General features: G+C 38.5%; 1 protein-coding gene across 11 annotated transcripts in view; it reads right to left on the bottom strand.

Annotated features, from left to right (window-relative positions):
- The window catches only part of STARD9 (StAR related lipid transfer domain containing 9), a 123,433-nt gene that overhangs the window by 44,382 nt on the left and 54,983 nt on the right, over positions 1-24,068 (bottom strand). For 10 of the 11 annotated variants that reach the window (XR_005795789.1, XM_040492409.1, XM_040492405.1 and 7 more), the window contains exons 5-13: positions 23,413-23,445; positions 23,263-23,324; positions 21,376-21,488; positions 11,656-11,725; positions 9,948-10,020; positions 2,231-2,298; positions 959-1,056; positions 338-547; positions 58-155 (exon numbers count right to left, since the gene is read on the bottom strand). Coding sequence is in view for 10 of the 11 variants with exons in the window: in XM_040492409.1 (XP_040348343.1) it covers positions 58-155; positions 338-547; positions 959-1,056; positions 2,231-2,298; positions 9,948-10,020; positions 11,656-11,725; positions 21,376-21,488; positions 23,263-23,324; positions 23,413-23,445 (825 nt within the window). In the remaining variant the exon portion in view is untranslated. Of the gene's footprint in view, positions 1-57; positions 156-337; positions 548-958; positions 1,057-2,230; positions 2,299-9,947; positions 10,021-11,655; positions 11,726-21,375; positions 21,489-23,262; positions 23,325-23,412; positions 23,446-24,068 lie in introns of those variants that run through there. The other variant, XM_040492411.1, reaches the window with a different exon arrangement.

Raw genomic sequence — 24,068 nt, 5'->3', positions numbered from 1 at the left:
GAATAAAAGAACTTAATGAAAACAATACCAAACCAGGACTTCAAATAAAGGTCTCACCTCATTTACCCGAGGCTTGTTGACGATGTGTTTGGCATTAGATGCATATCTCAGTGTGCTCATGGTCTCACTGTAGCTAGTATGTGCAGGAGACACAGCTGAGGTAGAAGGAGAAAGTTAAAAACGATGCCAAGCCCTTCCGACCCAGCCTGTAACCACTTGCCTTACTGCTATCGTCCATGCTGTATTATGAGACCCTTAATGAAGCAGGTGGTCATGGCCCCTTCTCTGAGGCAGAGTACCAGTCCCAACACAGAACCAGCTCCAGCATCCCACTCACTGGCAACCATGATAGTTTTGGAGTTGCCGCCAAGGCTGTCCTTCAGCAGCCAGGTCAACACGGAGTCCCGGTATGGGATATAAGACTGCCTCCGAGAGGGCCCCCCTCCACTGCTTGTCCCAGAAGGAGAGCTAGGGATCCCACTGTCACCACCATCACTGGCTGCACTGTTGAGGCTCTGGCAGCTGCTGAATGCTTGAGAATTCTGGGCTTTAAAGACAAAAAAATAATAAAAGTGGAGGGAAAAAGGAATCATGAAACACACGCAGTAAAACAATGGTTGGAGAACACAAATTTAAGTATCACACTTCCTAATCCCTCTCTGCATATGATAGGATGCTACAAGTTTGAACCCTGAATTAGACTTTGGACTCATGACATGGAGTATCTGAGTCACATGATATTTCAGTCTCCTCTCTTTTTGAAACGAGAGGGATGGGAGGATGACCATAGTGTTCTCAATCACAGACAAGTATCAATTTTTACGATATTCACCCAGAAGCTAAGTTTATAAAAAAAGAACCTTGTAAATGTCTATCCCAGCTTGACAAGATGAAAATATAGGAGTTATTTTCCAAAGTCTCCCTCCCACTCTGATGATCCAGTCTATCAGCAAAGTACCTAAAGTGGAGATGACAATTCCCAGAGTCACAAGAGACTTGTTGATATTGGCTCCTTCAGTAATCCGGTCCTTACAGTAACTGGGATCTGCTCTTTCACTAAATAATCAATGAAAAGAAGAAGAAAAACAAACAGGAAGACACTGTCCTTATAATACTGCTGAAAGACACTATCCATTATGTTGTACATTTTGTAAGAAGCCCACATGTTAAATTCTTTTTAGAATTCAGTGCCCGAAAAAGTATTACCATCTTGTAACCAACTGGCATTCTTCCACTTCTCAGGCAATAGAAATCAAATAATTCATTACATTTTTATTTTGGCTGCCAGAGCACTTTCAGCTAACTAATGCTCATTTACAGTAATGATATTAGCATAGATTTTTCATATACTCACATCTGCCCAATCTCTGTTTTAATTTCACCTATTAATGGCTTTATGGTATCTGGGTCGTTATCTGTCAATTGTTTTAAATTTCTTTTTTAAGTCAATGGGAAATATTGAAGATTCACACTTCCAGGTGCCTGATATAGTTTCTTTCAGAGAGCATTTCATTTTTTTCTCCCAAAATGCCAGAGTTGCAGCTGACAGAGACAACACTTCATTTTTAAGGGAATGATGTACCATAGTAATAAATTAACAGTTTTAAAATAAGAAAATTTGCTTTATCTCATCTCACACTTTTGTGTGTGACCACAGAAGAAAGAAGACTTTCTTCTCTCTGAATATACATGTGACTACAATCCATGCTTTCTTCTAATACTTAGAAGGTCGTATCTTCTCCTCTATGCTACGGTATTTTTATAAGCTTGCTTTCTTTTTTTTTTCCAGTAATGATAGGCTGCATGAAACCAATATTAAGTCAAAGAAAAAAGTGTACTAAACTGGTTACTTCCACTTAGAGCAGTGGTTTTTCATCTTGACTATACACTAGAATCACCTGGGCAGCTTCAAAAACTACTGACATCTGCACTGCCTCTGGTCCCACTAATAATGCTATTTATTTGATCAGAGGTGAAACCCAGACACTGAGAACTTTTAAAGACCCCAGGTGATGTTAATAAACAGCTAAGATTTATAACCCCTGACATCGGAGATTTTGCAGCCCCTAGAAAACTATAATTTCTTAACATGGCATTCAACAATTTGTTTCTTTTGTAATTTTCTCAGGATGACTGATATGTGGAAAAGGCGGAACAAGTTTATTCCCTGTAAAATGGGCAAGAACAAGGTCAAGGGATTAATTCCCCTTGGCTCTGAAATCCTAATTACCTGCCTGCTAGGTCCACAAGGTTGATCTTGCTAGCAATTTCAGAGGGGAGGTTGTTCTCCAGGATTGCCTAAGGAAGAAAGCACATTTAAAGCTTGTCATTTGGAAAAGTGTAGTATTTCCCCCTTAGACACCCTCCCTGAACAAGGTGATATTCTGGATTTTTATCCAAATCACTCAAAAAATCTGTATATGAATGTGCTCTGAACCAGATGAGCTCTCAAAGTTTGATAAGTCAATCAGTAAGCTCTGGGTCCTTACTTCATTGAAAATAGAGCAGGACAAAAAAAATAAATAAATAAAAAATAAAAATAAAAATAAAAAAATAAAAAAAAAGAAAATAGAGCAGGACAAAAACTAAAAAAAAAAAAAAAAAAAAAAGGAGGGGGGTGCCTGGGTGGCTCAGTCAGTTGAATGTCCTACTTCAGCTCAGGTCATGATCTTGCGGTTCATGGGTTTGAATCCCATGTTGGGCTCTGTGCTGACAGCTCAGAGTCTGGAGCCTGCTTCGGATTCTGTGTCTCCCTCTCTCTATGCCCTTCCCCTGCTTATGTTGTGTGTGTGTCTCTCAAAAATAAATAAACATTAAAAAAAATTTTTTTAAAAGAAAATAGAGCAGGACTTCCACAGTGGGCAAATCCCCATGAGGTCCTCTGAGCACAATTTTCAGAGGTACCAGAAATTTTAGTACAATTTAGCAGGCAAATGCTTGACTCCCCTCCTGGGGACTGACTCTCATCAGTAGAGATCCACAGCAGGTGCAGGGCCCCCAACTGGAGTCACAGCATGTTCACTTACTAGGGCAAGCACTCTACCTATGTTCTCAATTCAGGAGCATCCAGCTCTCAAGAAAAAACCTATTTTTCCTTTAAAAAAAAATTAAGTGTAGGGTTTTGTTGTTTCATTTTAATGTTGTGCATCGATCACCAAAATCCAGGAGGGTTTTTTTTGGGTGGGGGATGTTTTTCATTTTAGAGAGAGAAAGGGCGAGCATGTGTGAGCAGGGAAGAGGGGGAGAGGGGGAGGGAGAGAATCTTAAGTAGGCTTCACGCTCAGCATAGAGCCCGACACAGGGCTTGATCCCACAATACTGGGATCATAACCTGAGTGGAAATCAAGAGTCAGACACTCAAACAGCTGAGGCACCCAGGTGCCCCAAAATCCAGTTTTAAAACATTTCCAATAACTCCCCCAGTTCCCCCAAGTCAGAACACAATCAATCTCCATTCCTATCCCTTTCCCCAGGCAACCACTCATCAATTTTCTACATATAAATTCGTCTTCTCAGGGGCGCCTGGGAGGCTCAGTCCGTTAACTGTCCAACTTCAGCTCAGGTCATGATCACGTGGTTCATGGATCTGAGCCCCTCCTAGGGCTCTGTGCTGACAGCTCAGAGCCTGGAGCCTGCTTCAGATTTTGTGTCTCCCTTTCTCTCTCCCCCTCCCCTGCTCATGCTCTCAAAAATAAACACTAAAAATTTTTAAATTTGTCTTCTCAGTATATTTCATACAAATGGAATTATACAATGTCTGGCTTCTTTCACTGTGCATAACTGTTTTGAGATTCATCCATGTTGAGGTATGTATCAAGAGTTCATTCCTTTTTATTGCTGAGTAATATTCCATTATATGAATATATCAGGTTCAACTTATCCCTTCTTCACCTCCTGATTGACATTTGGACCATGTCCAGCTTTGAGCAATTACAAGTAAAGCTGCTATGAATATTTGAGTCCAAGTCTTTGTACAAACATACCATTTCTTTTCTCTTGGGAAAAATAGCTAGGCATGGAATGGCTGGATCATACGGTAGATACATGTTTACATTCTTTTCCAAAGTTGTACCATTTTATATTCCAACTGGTAATATAGTTGACAAGAACTTCAGCTCCTACATAGCAGGTCATGATTTAGTACAATCACTCTTTTAAATTTAGGTATTTTAGGAATGCCTGGGTGACTCAGTCAGTTAAGCGTCCAACTTTGGCTCAGATCATGATCTCACAGTTCATGAGTTCAAGCCCCACATTGGGCTCTGTGGAGCCTGGAGCCTGCTTCAGATTCTGTGTCTCCCCATCTCTCTGCCCCTCCCCAGCTCGCACTCTGTCTCTATCTCTCTCAAATATAAATAAACATTTAAAAATAAATAAATTTAGGTATTTTAAAAGGTGGATAGTGGTATCTCATTTAACTTTCAGTCCCTTAATGATTAATGATGTCTGCATCTTTTCAAGGGCTTGATAACCATCTATATATTTTCTTTAGTGAAGTGCTGGCCTAAAATTTTTGCCCACTGTTGTAAGTTGTTTTCTTATTACAATGAGTTTAGATTGTTCTATATATATTATGGATACAAGTCCTTTATCAGGTATGTTTTACAGATATATTTTTCCTATCTGTGGCTTTTTTAAAATTCTCTTAATAATGTCTTTCAAAGAAATGTTTTAAATTTTGACCAATTACAAATTTCAACTTGTTCTTTTGTTCAATTCAATTTATCAAAAAACCCTTTGCCTAATCCAGTATCACGAAGGTTCTCCCAAGTTATCTTCAAATTTAATAGTTTCAGGCTTTACATTTATATCTATGGTCTAGTTGGAGTTAATTTCTGGATAAAGTGCAAGGTATGGATTACAGTTGTTTTCTTCTGGTTTTGGTGTGGGTTTTGTTTTGTTTTGTTGGTTTTGTAGGGGTTTTTTTTTTGTTTTAACATATAGCTATCCAATTGTCCTACCACCATTTGTTGAAAAGATTATACATTCTCCACTGAATTGTCTTTGACAAGTTTGTGAAAAGGCAGTTGCCTGTACATAGATTTATTTTGGACTCCCTTCTATTCCATGGATCTATTTGTCTATCTTAATGTTAATGCCACACTGTCTTAGCCTTTTATTTTTACCTTAAAAATATTTTTATTAGGGTAAATTCCAAACATATAGGACAGTAGAAAAACAGTATAATGAGTTCTCACGCACCTGTCAATGTATGGCCAGGCTCACTTTGCTTATATCCCCACTATTTCACCACCCGCATTATTGTGAAGTCAATTCATCACTACAATTTCAACTGCAAATATTACAGTATGCATCTCTAAAAAACCCTTAAAAAACACAACCACAATACCATCGGTATACCTAGAACATTATCAACAATTCCTCAGAGCATCAAATATCTAGTCATTGTTCAAATTTCCTATTCAATTTTTTTTTAGTTTCTTTGAATCAGAATCCAACTAAAGTCCTACATATTATGATTAGTTGATGTATCATTTTTGTAAGGTAGAGAACATTAAATGTGAATGTGCCATAATTTGTTTTTCCAGTTTTATTGAGATATAATTGATATACATTGCATAAGTTTAAGATGTATAACAATGATTTGATATATGTATATATTGCAAAATGATTACCACAATAAGTTTTGACATCCATTACTTCACACGATTACAATTTTTTTGTCCTTGTGATGTGAATTTTTAAGATCTCTTAGCAAGTTTCAAATAATAATATATCATTGTTAACTCTAGTCATAAAGTTGTACTTTACATCCCCAGAACTTATTATCTTACAACTGCATACTTTAGCTTTATTCAATATATGGTTTATCCTGGAGAATGGGCTAGGTGCACTAGAAAATGTATTCTAGGGGCGCCTGGCTGGCTCAGTCGGTGGAGCATCTGACTCTTGATCCCAGGGTTGGGAGTTTAAGCCCCACTTGGGAGTGGAGCTTACTTTAAAAGAAAGAAAGAAAATGTATTCTGTAGATGTTAAGTGTTAAATGTCAGGTCACATTGGTTAATAATGTTGATCAAATCTTCTATATCCTTGCCGATTTCTGCCAAGTTGTTCTACCAATTACTGAAAGTGGATTACTGAAATCTCCAACTACTGTAACTGAACTATTTCTCCTATTTCTTCTTACATTTTAGAGCTCTACTGTTGGAAGCACATACATGTATAATTGTTATAACTTTTTTTTTAACATTTGTTTATTTTTGAGAGGCAGAGAGAAACAGAGCACAAGTGGGGTTGGGGCAGAGAGAGAATGAGACACAGAATCCAAAGCAGGCTCCAGGCTCCACAGAGCCCAATGCAGGGCTCCAACTCACAAACCATGAGTTCATGACCTGAGCCAAAGTCGGACCCTTAGCCAACTGAGCCACCCAGGCGCCCCTAATTGTTACATCTTTTTGATGTACAGACCTTTTATCATTATTAAATGTCCCTTTCTGTCTATAGTATTTGTCTTAAAATTTATTTTTTGCCTGACGTTAACATAGTACTGTAAGTCTCTTATGGTCACTATTTGCATGGTGTATATTTTTCTATCCCTTTACTTTCAACATACTTGTATCTTTGGCTCTAAGGGCTGTTTCTTGTAGACAGCATACATATAGTTGAGTTCTGTTGTTTTTTTTTTTTTTTCCCTTCTTTTTTCTCAACGTTTATTTATTTTTGGGACAGAAAGAGACAGAGCATGAACGGGGGAGGGGCAGAGAGAGAGGGAGACACAGAATCGGAAACAGGCTCCAGGCTCCGAGCCATCAGCCCAGAGCCTGATGCGGGGCTCGAACTCACAGAGCGCGAGATCGTGACCTGGCTGAAGTCAGACGCTTAACCGACTGCGCCACCCAGGCGCCCCTGTTGAGTTCTGTTTTTATCCAATCTGACAATTTATACTCTCATCCAATCACACTTAATGGAATTATTGATGTGTTCAAAACTATTTCTACTCTATTTATTTTCCAAATGTCTCATATATTTTTTACACCTCCGTTCTCTCTTCATTGCCTTTTTGTGTGTTAAATAATTATTTTTAGTATGCCATTTTAATTTCTGATTTTAATTTTTTTTTTAACATTTATTTATTTTTGAGACAGAGAAAGACAGAGCATGAACAGGGGAGGGTCAGAGAGAGAGGGAGACACAGAATCCGAAACAGGCTCCAGGCTCTGAGCTGTCAGCACAGAGCCCAACGCGGGGCTCGAACTCACGGACCGTGAGATCATGACCTGAGCCGAAGTTGGACGCTTAACCGACCAAGCCACCCAGGAGCCCCAAATTTCTGATTTTTGAATTACATTTTTTAGCTACTTTCTTAGTGATTGCTCTACAGATTACAACATGCATCACAACTTATCACAATCAACTTCAAAACAATACTAACTTAATTCCTATAAATATAGAAACTTTGCTTGAATAGATCTCCTTTTCCTTCCTACTCCTTTGTCCTATTAGTGTCAATATGTATGACAATGTATGTAATGTATAGTGATTATAATACAGCATTATAATTATTGTTTTATACAATCTTATTTTTAATAACATTAGAAGAAAAAATAAATATATTTATGTAGCTTTTTATATTAACCCACATATTTCCTGTCCTCAAAACTTTTCGTTTCTTCTTGTAGACTTAGGTTACTGATATTACTTTCTTTCAGCATGAAACATTTCATTTGGTTTTCTTGTAAGGTAGGCTTGCTAGCAATAAATTCTGGCGGTTTTTTTCTTTTCTTTTTTATCTAGGAATGTTCTTATTTCATCTTAATTTTGGGAAGTTAGTTTTGCTGCATAGAGAATTCTTGGTTGACAGTTTCCTTTCAGTACTCTGTTTTCTGGGGTCCAATATTTCTGGTGAGTTGTCCATTAATCATGTAATTGTTCTCATATATCCTGAGTCATTTTTCTCTAGCTGCATTCAAGATTTGCTTTTTGTCTTTCAATAATTTGACTAAGATGTGTCTAGGTATGAATCTTTTTATATTTATTTTACTCAGAGATTTCAAAATACTTCTATCTGTACATTAATGATTTTCAACAAATATTGGAATTTTTGGCCACTATTTTTCAAAATTTTCTTATGCTTATTTTCTTATGTCTTTCTGGGATGTCCATTACACTTAACACATTTGCTGTGGTCCAACAGGTCTGTGAGGCTCTGTACTTTTTTCTTTAATCTTTTTACTCTCTTTTCTTCAAAATGTTTGATTTCTACTTGTCTGTATGCAAGTTCAGTAATTCTTCTGCCATCTCATATCTACTTGAGTCCCACCAGTAAATTTTTTTGTTTCAGTTATTATACAGCTCAATTCTGGGACTCCCATTTTATACAACAATTTCTAGGATTTTATTGAAATTTTCTAGAGTCACTGGCATCATTAAACAATTTAACATCTGGAGCACTTAGAATCAATTTCTACTGACTGTTACTGTTTGTTTGTTTGTTTGTTTGTTTGTTTTTCCCCCATGGCCATGAGTTGTAGTTTCTTACTTGCTTTTGCATGTCTAAATTTTTGGTCGAACACTAGCCATTTTAGATAACATACTGTAACAACTCTGAATTCTGTTATTTTTTTTCCTCTTGAAAGTGGCAGTGGTTGTTGGGTTTCTCTCGTAACTTGCCTAGGCTAAAAATCTCTAAAATCTGCCTCCCCAGCAATATATAGCCAAAGAATTCTCTGTTCAGTTTTTTCCTTTAGTTGTTTTTACCTCTAAGCTTGGCCTTTTGGGGGCCATTCTGTGTCTACGTAGCTAAGTATTCAACAAAATACAGGTCATAAATTATAATCAAGCATCTTGAGCCAATAAAATCTCTATTCTCTGTTAATGGATCTATGTGTGGGCTGGGGAATGCATTAAAAGTTCAGTTTTAGGTTTAGGTTCTGTTCAATACAGGATATGTGAAGATCTTATCAAGTCTGCTATGGCTGCATCATCTTCCAGAACTTCCTGTTAAATCCCCAGGTAATTTGCCAGTTCATTTCTTGCCTGAAACAGACTCACAACCTCAGTCTTAAGGGAGCTATTGATCTCCTGTTCCTTGCCATCAAGAGCACCACTCTAACTTGAAAAAGGTCCAAATCATGTGAACTCCTCTAGCAGCGGTAGCAACAAAGGTGCTGGATTTCATGGCCTTCTGTTCCCTCACTCAACTACCTCACTGACAGAGACAGGTGGGGATAGTAACAGCCTAAGGCAACACACCACAGGTTTGTACTATTCTTACCTGCAATTTGGTAGTTTTCTTAAACAAATGTGTGGTTTATTATATGACTCTGGTCTATTTTTAGAGAGGAGAAATGGTTATTTTGACAGTTTTGATCAGGTTTATAGTTGCTTTTGAGGGATAGGATTTGTTGATCTCTTTACTCCATCATAATAGAAGTAAATCTTCAACCTTTTCATTTTAACGCTTATATTTATTTCAGTCTCGCTCCTTGTTTTATCTTTTTAATGTTTATTTATTTATTTTGAGAGAGAGAGAGTACATGGAAGAGAGAGTTGGGAGGGGAAGAGAGAGCATCTCAGACAGGCTCTGTGCTGCCAGTGCAGAGCCCGACATGGGGCTCGATCCCACAAACCATGGGATCGTGACCTAAGCCAACATCAAGAGTTGGACACTTAACCAACTGAACCACCTAGGTGCCCCTTGCTTGTTTTAAATGCTCATATTGATCACATAGATATAAAAGTGCTTTGAAATGTTAAAAGTAAATATAAGTTGAAGATATTTTGATTAGTTTTTATGAAACTGCCTCCACCCTTTCTGGTGTAGAGCTTAGTAGATTGTATGTAGGTCCTCCTTGTGACATTAGATCACAGTAAAGGACCTGTAAATGGAAAGGTAAGAAGAAAGGAAAAGAAGTAAGAAAAGACAAGAAAGCCGTCAAAAGGGACTGAGAAAGGAAGAAATCTAAGCAAATAAAGGGGTAACCAACCTGTGTATAGTAGATAGTGAAGATGGCATGGGATCTGCTGCTGGCTTCATGAACATGAGTGGCTGCTGTGATTCTGTGTACATAAAGGAAGACAATTAGGATAGGTATTGTTTATGCACGGTGGATCCTTAAGAATCCATGGGGAACACAAAAAGTGTTAGTGTCGAGGTTCACAGGTGAGAATCACAAAACATCCATTTAGTCCAGTTTAGTTAGGAGAGCAGTCCAAAGATGGCAGAAGCAGCATTCTAGGTATGGATATCTGAGAATAAAAGGCAGTGTAGCGTCATATTAAACCACATTAGGACATTTTTAAGCAAAAGCAGCAAAAATCAGAGTTGAAAAGGGGAATACTAGAGTGTCGCCAACCTGGAAGAATATCCCCAAAATAGACCCATTTAAAGAAAACAAGAGGAAATAGAGAGCTTGTTGAAGAAGCCTCAAAGAAAAAGTAAAACGTGATTAAACACTAAGTATTAATGTTGTAGTGTCAGAAAGGGATTTGAAATGAGATCCTGAATTATGTCAAAGTCATACTTAAGCAAGGTGGAATGCATAACCTCTTTTAGAATTCATTGAAATATTAATCCTTAAAGTCAGAAGAGTCTTCCCTTCATCTAAATCTAAGTCAATCATGTTTCAGTTTAAGACCATCTTACTGACTTCTGTTCTCAGAGGAGCTGGGGAATGGAAGAAGAGTCAAACTCCAAAGACAGGTCTCATGATTCAAGGATAAAGAGGAAAAAGTGAAGCCTGACACTTAAAGATCAAGGGACACAGGGTATCCTGAAGACCAGAGTCAAGTGCCTCCAGGATAGTTCCATGAAACCCAAGGAGTAGAATGTCAAACTTAAAGTTCTTCTTTTGGGGCCCCTGAGTGGCTCAGTCAGGTGAGCATCTGACTTTGGCTCAAGTCATGATCTCAGGGTTTTTGAGTTCAAGCCCCATATCGTGCTCACAGCTGTGAGCACACAGCCTGCTTAGGATCCTCTGTCCTCCTCTCTCTGCCCCTCCCCTGCTTGCATGCTCTCAAAAATGAGTAAAACATTTAAAAATTAAAAAATAAAGTTCTTCTTTTATGGTCAATTAACTTGGACATGCTATTAATAGGGTAAATAGAAGACTAAATCCCAACATTTTTCCCAGGTAAAAAAGTCTGTTCTTTCAGGCATATACTAGTAACAGTCTCAGTATTTCCTAGTAACCAACGATATGGAATGTTATCACAATTTACAATAGCTTTTAGGAGAGTCTACAGCACTTATTCATAGCAGATTCAAAACAGTCTTTTTTTAGGTATCCTTTACAAATATATCAAACTAGAAGAAAAATGGTTTTCTGAAACATTTTAAACTATACTGGTTCTTATCTCTATCAAGCCTACAGAAAGAACAATGCAGGCAAGAATCTTTCTTTAGTCAAAATAGCAAAAGCTGTGTATTATAAGACAAAGCACAGAGTAACTCTGGGCTTACTGCCTAATATTATTATATCCAGAACAAACTCCAGCCTATCTACTAGTGAGAAATGCATGAAATCTTAGCTCCTGCCCCTTCCGCTGGGTACATTACTGTTCTGAGAAAGGTCTCCTGATGGTGAATGTGGGAAGCTACAGAGAGAAGTATAATCATAGACTCCAAAAGGGAGATGAGAACACAGGAAAGATGAATGAGGCTGAAAGAAGGACAGCAACAAATAAACCTGTTACCTGTTTGCTATTCCCTCCTCCAAGAGTTGAATTACTTGCTTATAGTTGGTAACTACATGTTGAGATAAACCTATCAGATTTGTGAGGGAGGAAAAAACAAAATAAATAAAATGTTTGATAAAGTTTAACTTCTTCCTGTAGGTCATTAACTTTATCCTATTTTATATAATTTGATAGACAAGAATAAGAGACCTTGACTAAATTCATTAAGATAATAAATTAAATCCACAAATATTTATTGGAAGCCTATTGTCAGGCATTATGATAGGCTCTGGAACCACAGGTCTCTGCCCTCACAGAAAATATAGTCTAGAATTCATACAGTGGTTCTGCTAACAACAACAAAAACAACAGCAATTCCTTACAATTTAGCTACATAGAGTATAAGAAAAGATTTTATATTCCCTCACATTTGGCCCTCACAAAATTTCTGAGGTAAACAGATGCTATGCACCCCACCAGACAGCAGACTCAATTTGGCATGCAAAACATACAGTACACATGTCCCTATGCAAACACAGTTTACAATCGTAAGAAGTTATACTATACAAAACCATATGGCCAAATGCCATAGGAGTAGAAGAGATAATAAATGCTAAGGCGATCAGAGGAGTGGCCAGGGCAGGCTCCATGAAGGAAGTGAGACTTGAATTTAGTCACAGAATAGGTAGGCTTTAGATAGGTAAAGAGGAGCTTAAGGATATGAAAGCAAGTCTTTATGGGTTGTTAGTGACCAAATCAAAAAGTGCCTTCACAACTGAGTCAGAGATTCAGGAAAAAAAGTAACTTCACTGGCTCATTGCTGAATACAATTAGGCTACAAATTAGCAAAGCAATTTCAACACTGACTGGATTTCTTTATTTTATTTTATTTTTTTCAACGTTTATTTATTTTTGGGACAGAGAGACAGAGCATGAACGGGGGAGGGGCAGAGAGAGAGGGAGACACAGAATCGGAAACAGGCTCCAGGCTCTGAGCCATCAGCCCAGAGCCTGACGCGGGGCTTGAACTCACGGACCGCGAGATCGTGACCTGGCTGAAGTCGGACGCTTAACCGACTGCGCCACCCAGGCGCCCCTGGATTTCTTTATTTTAAGAAATTATTGGTAAAGCCACAATGAGATATCACCTCACACGTGTCAGAATGGCTAAAATCAAAAACACAAGAAACAACAACTGTTGGCAAGGACACGGAGAAGAAGGAACCCTCGTGCACTGTTGGTAGGAATGTAAACTGGTGTGGCCGCTATGGAAAACAGTATGGAGGTTCCTCAAAAAATTAAAAATAGAACTACCATATGGCCCAATAATTCCACTGTTTACTCAAAGAATACAAAAATTCTTTTTTTTTAATTTTTTTTAATGTTTCTTTATTTGGAGAGGGAGAGAGAGAAAGAGAGAGAGAGCATGATCAGAGGAGGGGCAGAGAGAGAGACACAGCATCCGAAGCAGGCTCCAGGCTCTGAGCTGTCAGCACAGAGCCCGATATGGGGCTCAAACTCACCAAACGTGAGATCATGACCTGAGTGGAAGTCAGATACTCAACTGACTGAGTTACTCAGGGGCCCCAAGAACACAAAAATTCTAATTTGAAAAGATATATGCACCTCTGTTTATTGCATTATTTACAACAGTCAAAATATGGAAGCAGCCCAGGGTCCATCGATAGACAAATGGATAAAGGAATTGTGGTATAAGGGCGCCTGGGTGATTCAGTCAGTGGGCATCCTACTCTTGATTTCACCTCAGGTTATGAACATGGAGTTGTGGGATCAAGCCCCAAATTGGGCTCCACACTGAGCATACAGCCTGTTTGGGATTCTCTTTCTCCCTCCCTTTGCCCCTCTCCCCTGCTTGTTTTCTCTCTCTCTCTCAAAAAAACAAACAAACAGAAATTGTGCTGTATATATATATACAATGGAATATTGCTCAGCCATAAAAAAAAAGAATGAAATCTTGGGGTGCCTGTGTGGCTCAGTTGGTTGAGCATCCAACTTCAGCTCAGGTCATGATCTCGCAGTTCATGAGTTCAAGCCCTGGGTCAGGCTCTGTGCTAACAGCTCAGAGCTTGGAGTCTGCTTTGGATTCTGTGTCTCCCTCTCTCTGCCTGCTCATGCTCGCTCGCTCTCTCTCTCTCTCTCTCAAAAATAAATAAACATTAAAAGAATTTTTTTAAAGAATGAAACCTTGCCATTTGCAACAACATAGATGAAGCTAAGAAGTATAATGCTCAGTGAAATAAGAAAGAAAAACACCATATGATTTCACTCATATGTGGAATTTAAGAAAAAAAACAAAAGAACAAAGGGGAAAAAAAGAGACCAAAAAAAAAACAGACTCTTAAACTATAGAGAACAAACTGATGGTTATCAGAGGGGAGGTGGTTGGGGAGATGGGTGAAATAGGTGATGGAGATTGTAAGTACCCTTATCGCGATGAGCCCTGGGTGATGTATGGAATTGCTGGATCATTACGTGAAACTAATATAACACTGTATGTTAACTATAATGGATATAAGCTAAAATTTAAAAAATAAGATTTTTTAATGAAATAAAATAATAAATAAAAAATAAATTATTATTATTTAGATGTTATAATTAGTTTTATGGTTATTTTTTTTTAATCTTTATCTTTTAGGGCTACATACTAAAATATTATAGATGAATTGATGTGACATATACAATTTGCCTTAAAACAACACAGAATGAGGGAAAGTAGACAGGAATATAAGTAGAGCAAAACTGGCCAGGGGTTAATGATTATTGTAACTGGGTGATGAATACATGGGGGTTCATTATATTAGCCTATTTTTGTGTGTGTTCAAAATTCTAATAAAAAGTTTTAAAAATTGTGGTAATGGTAAGTGAGATAACACAAATCAATCCTTCCAGTACAGACTATTAGAAAAATCTGGACAAGTAATATTAAAGACGTACGTTTTGAGGCACAGAGGGATACCCAGATATTAAAAATTTTCTGGCCATATACTGGGCGAAGATGAAAGCCCAGAGAAAAGAGGCCAGCATCTGGGGACACTTTTCCTCTGAGGTCATTTGCCAGATCTTGAGGGGATATGACTCAGAGCAGTTCCCTTGACAACCTCACTGGTCTAGAGAAACCCAGACTGGAGTCCAGATCCCACCCACAGCTGCCCTATAGAACACCACTTGAGCTGGAAACCCAAAGGGCTAAAACACAGGAATAAAAGAGTTAGAAGTACATAGCCTTTGAAGGGTTTGCAACGCAGCTTTGAACGTTGCCAAAACTTAAATTGGACTGAGGTGATTCTGGATCATGAGCATATGCAGAAACCTGGACAAATAAAGAGAAGTCTTCTGCACAGAAAGATACCATTGTCCTACACCTTCAAATTATTTCTATAAAAAAATTTAGCCAACACTATCTGGCACAAAATTGTAACAAACCAAACATCCAAGTAGATCTGGCAATAAATAAATGAAAACCAGCAAAAATAATAGGCAATATAAAAGAATTATTCACCATGATCTAGTGGGATTCATTCCTGGGCTGTGGGGCTGGTTCAACATTCGCACATCAATCAATGTGATACATCACATTAGTACAAGAAAAGATAAGAACCATATGATCCTGTCAATCGATGCAGAAAAAGCATTTGACAAAATTCAGCATCGTTTCTTAATAAAAACCCTCAAGAAAGTCGGGATAGAAGGAACATACTTAAACATCATAAAAGCCATTTATGAAAAGCCCACAGCTAATATCATCCTATATGGGGAAAAACTGAGAGCTTTCCCCCTGAGGGAAACACGACAGGGATGTCCACTCTCACCGTTGTTGTTTAACATAGTGTTGGAAGTTCTAACATCAGCAATCAGACAACAAAAGGAAATCAAAGGCATCAAAATTGGCAAAGATCAAGTCAAGCTTTCACTTTCTGCAGATGACATGATACTATACATGGAAAACCCCATAGACTCCACCAAGTCTGCTAGAACTGATATATGAATTCAGCAAAGTCGTAGGATACAAAATTAATGTACAGAAATCAGCCGCATTCTTATACACTAATAATGAAGCAACAGAAAGACAAATAAAGAAACTGATCCCATTCACAATTGCACCAAGAAGCATAAAATACCTAGGAATAAACCTAACCAAAGATGTAAAAGATCTGTATGCTGAAAACTATATAAAGCTTATGAAAGAAATTGAAGATACAAAGAAATGGAAAAACATTCTGTGCTCATGGACTGGAAGAATAAATATTGTTAAAATGTCACTACTACCCAAAGGTGTCTACACATTCAATGCAATCCCAATCAAACTAGCACCAGCATTCTTCTCGAAGCAGAAGAAGCAATCCTAAAATTTGTATAGAACCACAAAAGACCCCAAATGGCCAAATTAATATTGAAGAAGAAGACCAAAGCAGGAGGCATCACAATCCCAGACTTTAGCCTCTACTACAAAGCTGTAATCATCAAGACAGCATGGTATTGGCATAAAAGAATTTTTTTAAATAAAAATTTTAAAAAATAATAATAGGCAATATAAATGCAAGAAAAATTCAGACCTTGGGGTTATGGTAACTTTAAAGTAACTCTGCTTACTATTTTCTTTTTTTTTTTTTTTTAATTTTTTTTTTCAACGTTTATTTATTTTTGGGACAGAGAGAGACAGAGCATGAACGGGGGAGGAGCAGAGAGAGAGGGAGACACAGAATCGGAAACAGGCTCCAGGCTCCGAGCCATCAGCCCAGAGCCTGATGCGGGGCTCGAACTCACGGACCGCGAGATCGTGACCTGGCTGAAGTCGGACGCTCAACCGACTGCGCCACCCAGGCGCCCCTCTGCTTACTATTTTCAAGGAACTAAATGCAAGATTATAAAACTTCAAAGAAAACTGGAAATTGTAATGAAAGGATCAAATGGAGATTTGGGAAATAAAAAGTACTACAGTGTAAATAAGAATTCAGTATATAAATTTAATAGCAGGTTAGATACAACTGAAAAAAATAGTGACTAGAAAGATAGGTCAGAATCATACACCCAAAATAAAGCACACAAAGACAAAATATAAAAAATATAGACAAGAGGGTAAGAATCATAGCACAGATAAGGAATTGGTCTAACATACCTGTAAGTGGAGTTATAAAAGGAAAGTAGTGGGAAAAAAGCAGTATTAGAATAAATAATGACTAAAAAATATCCACAACTGATAAAGGGTCATTAAACAACAGACTCAAGAAGCCCAGCATGTGTACGAGGTGGACACCCACATGAGAAAGAGGACAGCAATGGCAAGGAGACAGATCACATGTAGGAAGGTAGATCAAAGAAGTGTCTCCCCTGTTAGATAAAGGAATTACAAATATGAAAAGAGAGAAATCCAGAACGAACTGTGTTGTGTTAGACTGCAATTAAAGGTACTGGTGTGAACACAGATTACTTAGCTCTGTCCACTCAGAGGGACATTTGGGCATACATAGCACCCAGACCCTAGCTTCTAAATATTATTCTCCACTAAAAAGGAACAGGACTCCTGGGAGAAATGGCTGATTCCAAGACTGAGGCAAAGAAAGTAGATGGGCCTGGAATATCTCTGTGCTAGAAAACAAGGAGGTGCTCAAAAAATAACAGTGATGTGTCAAAATGTCACAGAAGTGTACTCAAAGAGGATTCCTGAGTGCATCAAAATAAAAAAATCACAGTAAAAGAAGATAACCCATTGGATAAAATAGGAAACCATGAATCTAAACTGAAATAAATAAATTGAAAGTTAGATGACGATGGGATATGTACATGATTTCACAGTACTGCCCCACAAATACTTGTTGATCACAAAAGGAAAATAACAATTTCAGAGTGAAAAAGGCTGGCAGCTATCACCTTAAAAATCATAAGTAATGGGACACATTAAAATTGTATACTATTTGATGGCTGTCAAAGTTCATGAAAGTTAAAGAGAGACCAAGGAAACTTTCCAGACTAAAGAGTCCCAGAGAGACAAACTAAATGCAATCTGTGATTCTCAAATGGGCAATTATCAGGATAGTTAGGGAAACTTAAATGGGTTTTAATGATTAGATGGTAGCAACATGCCAAAGTTAATCTCCTGATTTCGGTGGTTGTGCTGTGATTATACAAGAGAACATTCCTATTTGGAGGAATGGAGGGAAAATACCCTAAAATAATCAGGGGAGATGGGTCATTAGGTTCGCAATTCACTCACAAATGGTTCAAGAAAAAAAGTTCTTTACACTGTACTTGCAACTTTTTAAAAAGTTTAATTTGTTTCAAAGTTAAAAAACAAAAAATTTAGGAGTGCCTGGGTGGCTCATTCGGTTAAGCATCTGACGGTTTCAGCTCAGGTCATGGTCTTATGATCCGTGGGTTCAAGTCCCAAATTGGGCTCTGTGCTGGCAGATCACAGCCTGCTTGGGATTCTCTCTCTCTCTCCCTCTCTCCCTCTCCCTCTGCCCCTCCCCTGCTCATGCTCTCTCTCCCTCTCAAAAAAAAAAAAAAAAAAAAAACTCTTGGAAAACTTTTAGAAAAAAAAGAGAATACCCTTAATCTGCTAAGGCAATGTTTCTCAAAGCTGGTCCAAAGACTGGGTCCAGTTCTCAAATTGTTACTGGTATGTAATGAGATAGAAACAGAAATGAGGGGCGCCTGGGTGGCGCAGTCAGTTAAGCGTCCGACTTCAGCCAGGTCACGATCTCGCGGTCCGTAAGTTCGAGCCCCGCGTCGGGCTCTGGGCTGATGGCTCAGAGCCTGGAGCCTGTTTCCGATTCTGTGTCTCCCTCTCTCTGCCCCTCCCCCGTTCATGCTCTGTCTCTCTCTGTTCCAAAAATAAATAAACGTTGAAAAAAAAAAAAAAAAAGAAACAGAAATGAGAGTTTTAAAAACTTTTATAACAATATGACCAGTGATTTTATATCTTTTGAATTCGTAAAAAGAATTTGAGCTTATAATCAAGACGTCTTTCTCATTTTTCTAGTAATTCATCTTTTTTTTTTTTAAGATTTTATTTTTAATCTCTACACCCAAGGTGGGGCTCAAACTCACAGCCCCAAGATCAAGAGTCGCATGCTCCTCCAACTGAGCTAGCCAGGCACCCCTAATTCATCTTTACTTTATCAAGGTTTTGGTTTGCCATAGATTGGAATTTTTTTTTAAACCTGGTCCTATATTTTTGCTATATTTTTATAAGTGTGTGATAAAGAATATTTATTAAAAACAAACACTATTGCAAATATCATACCTAATGGTAAAATGTTGAAGCTTTCCTCTGGGGACAAAATTAAATACTGCTAGCACTTTAATTTAATATGGTACCAGAAGTCCTGGTAAGTGCAGAAAGGCAAGAGGAAAAAAGGTTTAAGAATTAAATTAAAAAAAAAAAAGAATTAAAAAAAAAACATGTAGATTGAACACATAGAATATTAAAAACATTTTTTTTCAGAAACCCAATTACCTACCTCCAACACCTTCTACTTTGCACCTTATCCCTTTATGTTAAGATAAAGGCCAAGGCAAAAACATAATACTGTCCTTTTCTCACTTAGATAATACTTCAGACCCTATAACCACTAGCCTCTGATGTGTGCTTTGGGCAGAACTTTGTACGTTTCAGATTTGAACTTAATCTGTCATCTAATTAATAAACTTTTTAATGGAAGGTAATGGGCTACCCCCTTCCTTTCCTTTGATTTAGACAACTCTCAAGCTTCAGCTCACAATTCTGAACTAGAAGTGTAACTTCTTATATTTTCATATTTCCTATGGCACCCTGAATAGTATAGGCATCTAGTAGGTACTCAATAAATTCCCAGAGAATTGGTTTCAAAGCAGAAACCACTTTCCACTTTGGAATCACATTCACAGAATGTATGAGCCCAAAGATGGAGGTACACAGACACGTATATAGGCAGGCAGGTAGGCAGATAATGTAAATAAATGAAGAAAGCAAATGTTTAAAAAACTAAAAGTAAAAAGTTTGCTGTAATGCCATCAGAGAGTAGTAAGGGGAATAATAGTTCAGTGTGACTATTCAGAGTCTTAGCTTCCAAGGCTGGTTCTGTACAACTTAAGTTCAAGGCTCCTTCATTGAGAAATGGGAAGAATGTTGACCTTTATTTGTCATGATTTGAGAAAATGCCGATCAACTTTAAGAAACATGTAACCCAAAGGATCTAAGAGACTTTTTGCTGGGTTAGAATTATTTCCTACCAGCCATCCACCCTCCCCCTGAGGGTTCACTCCATGAAGGTATCCAAAAGAGCCCTGAGATTTTAGTCCAGTTCCTGTCACTGACCTTGGGTATATGACCCAAGCTGAATGACTATGCATAAGTTCCTACCTTGTCCGGGTTTCAGGTGCAATGCCAATCAAAAAATCTATGATCACAGGTCTCCCTGATGTACAGGATTCTGTCCCACTCATCTCCTCCTATTCTAGGCAATGTTCCCAGTTCCAACCATGCCCCAGTGAGCTGTGTGATTTGGGAATATCCCCTAGCTTCTTATAGATTCATTTTAGCCTTTGTGCAATGGGAACAACTGGACTGTGTCTGAGGTTTCCTCTACTTCCCCACCACACACACACACACACACACACACACACACACACACACTAAAATAAAACACAAAGGTGAGAAACTGTGACACTACTGCATCAACGCCTGGTCTGCCCTCAAAGTATTGTTTTACACAGAAATACATATCCACACAGTTTTACAGAGTAAACTCCACTGGCTCTTAGGAAAGCAAATGGCATTTTTGTTGTTTCCAGGCTGCTGTTTATGATGGAACATTTAGGAAAAGACAAAGGTAGCAGAATCAGTGACTGGTACACCTCCACTGGTCATGCCCTGGTCAAAGAAGAGACCAACTCTTGATGTCTGATATAACTCTCTTTTGTCAGGACTTAAATTAGCTTATCTCTGAAGGAATAGGAGCATAGAATTTGAGTGTTATTTTTATAACGGCCTGAAAGGGTAAAAACTTCCTCCACAAAAGAACACAACTGTTTCTACATAATATTAAGATCTAGCCTAATGGAATAAGGCAAATGGTACCAAACACCAAGTATCAGCACTCAATGAGGAAGCAGTTCTGACCCGTGCTATGTGTGACATCTCCTCATTTCCCTATCACCACCAGTGGAAGAGAAAGTACTCAGAAAAGGAGAATGCCTGACCTGGGAGTCAGTCCAGGCCCTGCTGGACCTGGCACCACAGACCCAACCTTATACCATGCCACTTTCCCTCTCCTCCGCCATGCTTTAGACACATTGGTCTCCTTGTAATCACCCAGCCCTTCTCTCAGGGCTTTTGCTCACGGTGCTGCTTCTACCTGAGTCACTCTTCCCCTTGCTACACCATTCTTCACGTGACTGGCTTCTGAATCTCCTCACATAAGTGTTTCCTGACCACGCTATGCAGATGGACTGCCTACACTGCCCAATGCTCTTTTCCATCATGACATCTATTTATTTTTTATTAGCTTTTTATCACTACTTTAATTGTTTGTTTTCTGCCTCACCCCCCACAAGACTATAAGCCTGCCTCTGAGGGCAGGATTGTCTTTTTTGTTTATTTCTATATATCCAGCATCTAGTACAGCAGGTGGCACATAGTAAGTATTCACTATACATCTGTTAAATGAATCAGTGACAATTAGGAAAGCTTCTCAGAATTCAGTTTGGTCTCAGACTTCCAGGACCACAGTGGCTCACCTTGTACATAGGGCCCCATCTCTGGGTGCTCCCTGACCCGCAGACTGTAGGACTTTTTTTGATCAGATTGCTTCAGCAGATCCCGCACTCGTTCATTATAGATTTCCAGAAAACTAAAGACATGTAGAACAAGGCACGTAATTACATTTTGAAAAATGGGGACATCTTTTCAAAATTACATTGTGAAAAAAGGCAACATATTAGATTTGGAAAAAAGTAGGGGAAACACTAAGCCAAGAATCAGAAGGTTCTAATTCTTGATCTAGTTCTACCTCTGACACTCTAAGACCTTGACCATGCCAAGGAGCTCCACTGAGTCTCTTTCTACATGTGCACAATTGTGCTGCTAGCGTTAGCTGTCATCACTTGACAGTCTTGGGTTTACAATGTCAGCGCTGACTCAAATTTAGCCTTCAAGAGGCTATTTCAGCATGGTTTTAGGATGCTGCCACCAGCCTATATCTTGATCAGGCCACCATACCGCAAAGTCTAAAGGCTTATTTCTTAAGTGATTTCTAAACATGATCTTTGAGCTCTTATTATTCTATGATGGCATCTTGAGAGCCAGTGTTGAGTAATGAGGACAGTTAAATGAATAAGATTCTGGTCCCTACCCCTAATTTAAGTAGGACAATTCTCATTTCACCTGTTTTATACACAGCAATTCTGGTTAATATATGCTGTATCTTATAGGTATCTACTAGCATTTCATTCCTTTTCAAAATAATAACATAGCTGGGCATCTGGCTGGCTCAGCTGGCGGAGCATACAACTCTTGATCTTGGGGTTGTGAGTTCAAGCCTCATGCTGGATGTACAGATTATTTAAAAATAAAATCTATAAAATAATAACAAAATAGCTACAATTCTTAATTAAAATCAGCAAAGATTTTGTTAAATAAGAAAACATAATTTGGATGTAAATTTTAATAAATAAAAAAATTTAAAAAAAGAAAAAGAAAACAAACTTCTCACAGAAAGGTCTTCCTCATCAGAACACAGATGTTTGCCTGTGAAGTCGGTGACCAGAAAAAAAGGCTCCAGATCAGAGCTGAACACTATGCACATTCTTATAAACTGTTTCTTCTTAACCTTCCCAGATTTGGACACAGGAAGCCCAGATGTCTCTCAGAGTAGTGGTTCCCAGATTTCACGGCCAATAAAACATTTAATATACATGTACATGCTCACAGACACACATATACATGTCTAAAAATTTTACTTTGCAAACTTAAAAAAATGTATAAATAATGTTCACTATCATTTAATTTTTAAAAAGGGCATTTATTCTTTTTGGGATGATGAAATGTTCTGGAATTAGTAAGGATGACTGCACAACCTTGTAAATATAAAAAAAAATCACTGAACTATACACTTTGGAGGCATGAATTTTATGGTATATGAATTATATCTCATGTTTTTTAAAAAGGACACTGAACACCAAAAAAACAGAACACCAAAAATTAAGGGCAATTGGTAACCTTGCACCAACATTTTCGCTACAGGCTGGTTAAAACTTCATATGGGAGTAATCAGCACTGAACTAGAGCTTAGGAACTACTGACCCAAAGAACAACCTACTGGAGCTGGAAGAGGAATTCCAACAGCTGGTGTTAAACTGTAAGGAAAGTGAAGAAAAGGAACCCAGATAGCCAGGGCAAGCTGGTCCACAGGAAACACCTGTTTAAGCCTGGGGATAGGAATTAAGATTCCTACAACCCAAAGATCTAAGTATGTTTCTCATCGCTCTATACTGCAAAATATTTCTGCTGTGACTTTTCTCCATTCCTCTAGATGACTCTTGAAGCAAAGAGAGGACAGCTGAACATGCTACAATTTGGAGTAGAAACGGAAATATCTTAGGCCCTAGGGCCTGACAGGTTCTTACCTTACTTTTATCCTACAAGAGGAAGGCAGTGGGGCATAGTCTTCCTCCCTGATGAAGAGACCCTGCACAAACCAGAGGGTTGGAGTTCACTGAAGGGAGTGTACAAAGGAGGTGTACTTTGAGAGGATCTAGTCAAAATAGAATCTATACCTCACATATCCGTGGCGTCAACCCAACAGAGGCCTAGAGAAAAGAAAGGAAAGCATTACTGTTCACTTACAGTGAAGCTCTCCCACAACAACCAGGAACCAAGGTTGGCAGGGGGATGGGCACATGGGTTCCCTGTGCTACCTCTTCGTTTTAGGCAGGTTCACTGGAAGTATGTAGAAGATTCTATTTGCCTGTGCTCTCAGGAGACACTCACGGGAGGAATGTACCAGCTGAGAGGCAGATCACCACCGTAAGAAGGAAGAGTGGAGAAGCTAACAAACACAGGTACCTGCTTTCATGCAATAAAGATTACATCCTTCTTGGATAAACCTATTTACCACGGTGGGCCCTCCCAAAACACTTCTATCCCTACACATAGAGAACTAGAATACATGGGTGTTTAAAATATACATTTAGGGGGCACCTGGATGGCTCAGTTGGTTGAATGAAAATTTTGGCTCAGGTCATGACCTCACAGTTCGTGAGTTCATGCCCCACACTGGGCTCACTGCTTTCAGTGCAAAGCCCACTTCGAATCCTATCTCCCTCTCTCTCTGCCCCTCCCCTGCTTGAGCTCTCTCTCAAAAATAAACAAACATTAAAAAAATTAAAAAATAAAATAAAATACACATGGGGGGTCTGGATGGCTCAATGGG

The sequence above is a fragment of the Herpailurus yagouaroundi genome, unplaced genomic scaffold (assembly GCF_014898765.1).
Source record: "Herpailurus yagouaroundi ecotype Mexico unplaced genomic scaffold, PumYag 184, whole genome shotgun sequence".
Taxonomy (NCBI): domain Eukaryota; kingdom Metazoa; phylum Chordata; class Mammalia; order Carnivora; family Felidae; genus Herpailurus; species Herpailurus yagouaroundi.
The sequence above is the reverse complement of the archived record's forward strand: the minus strand, read 5'-3'. Positions and strand labels throughout refer to the sequence as shown.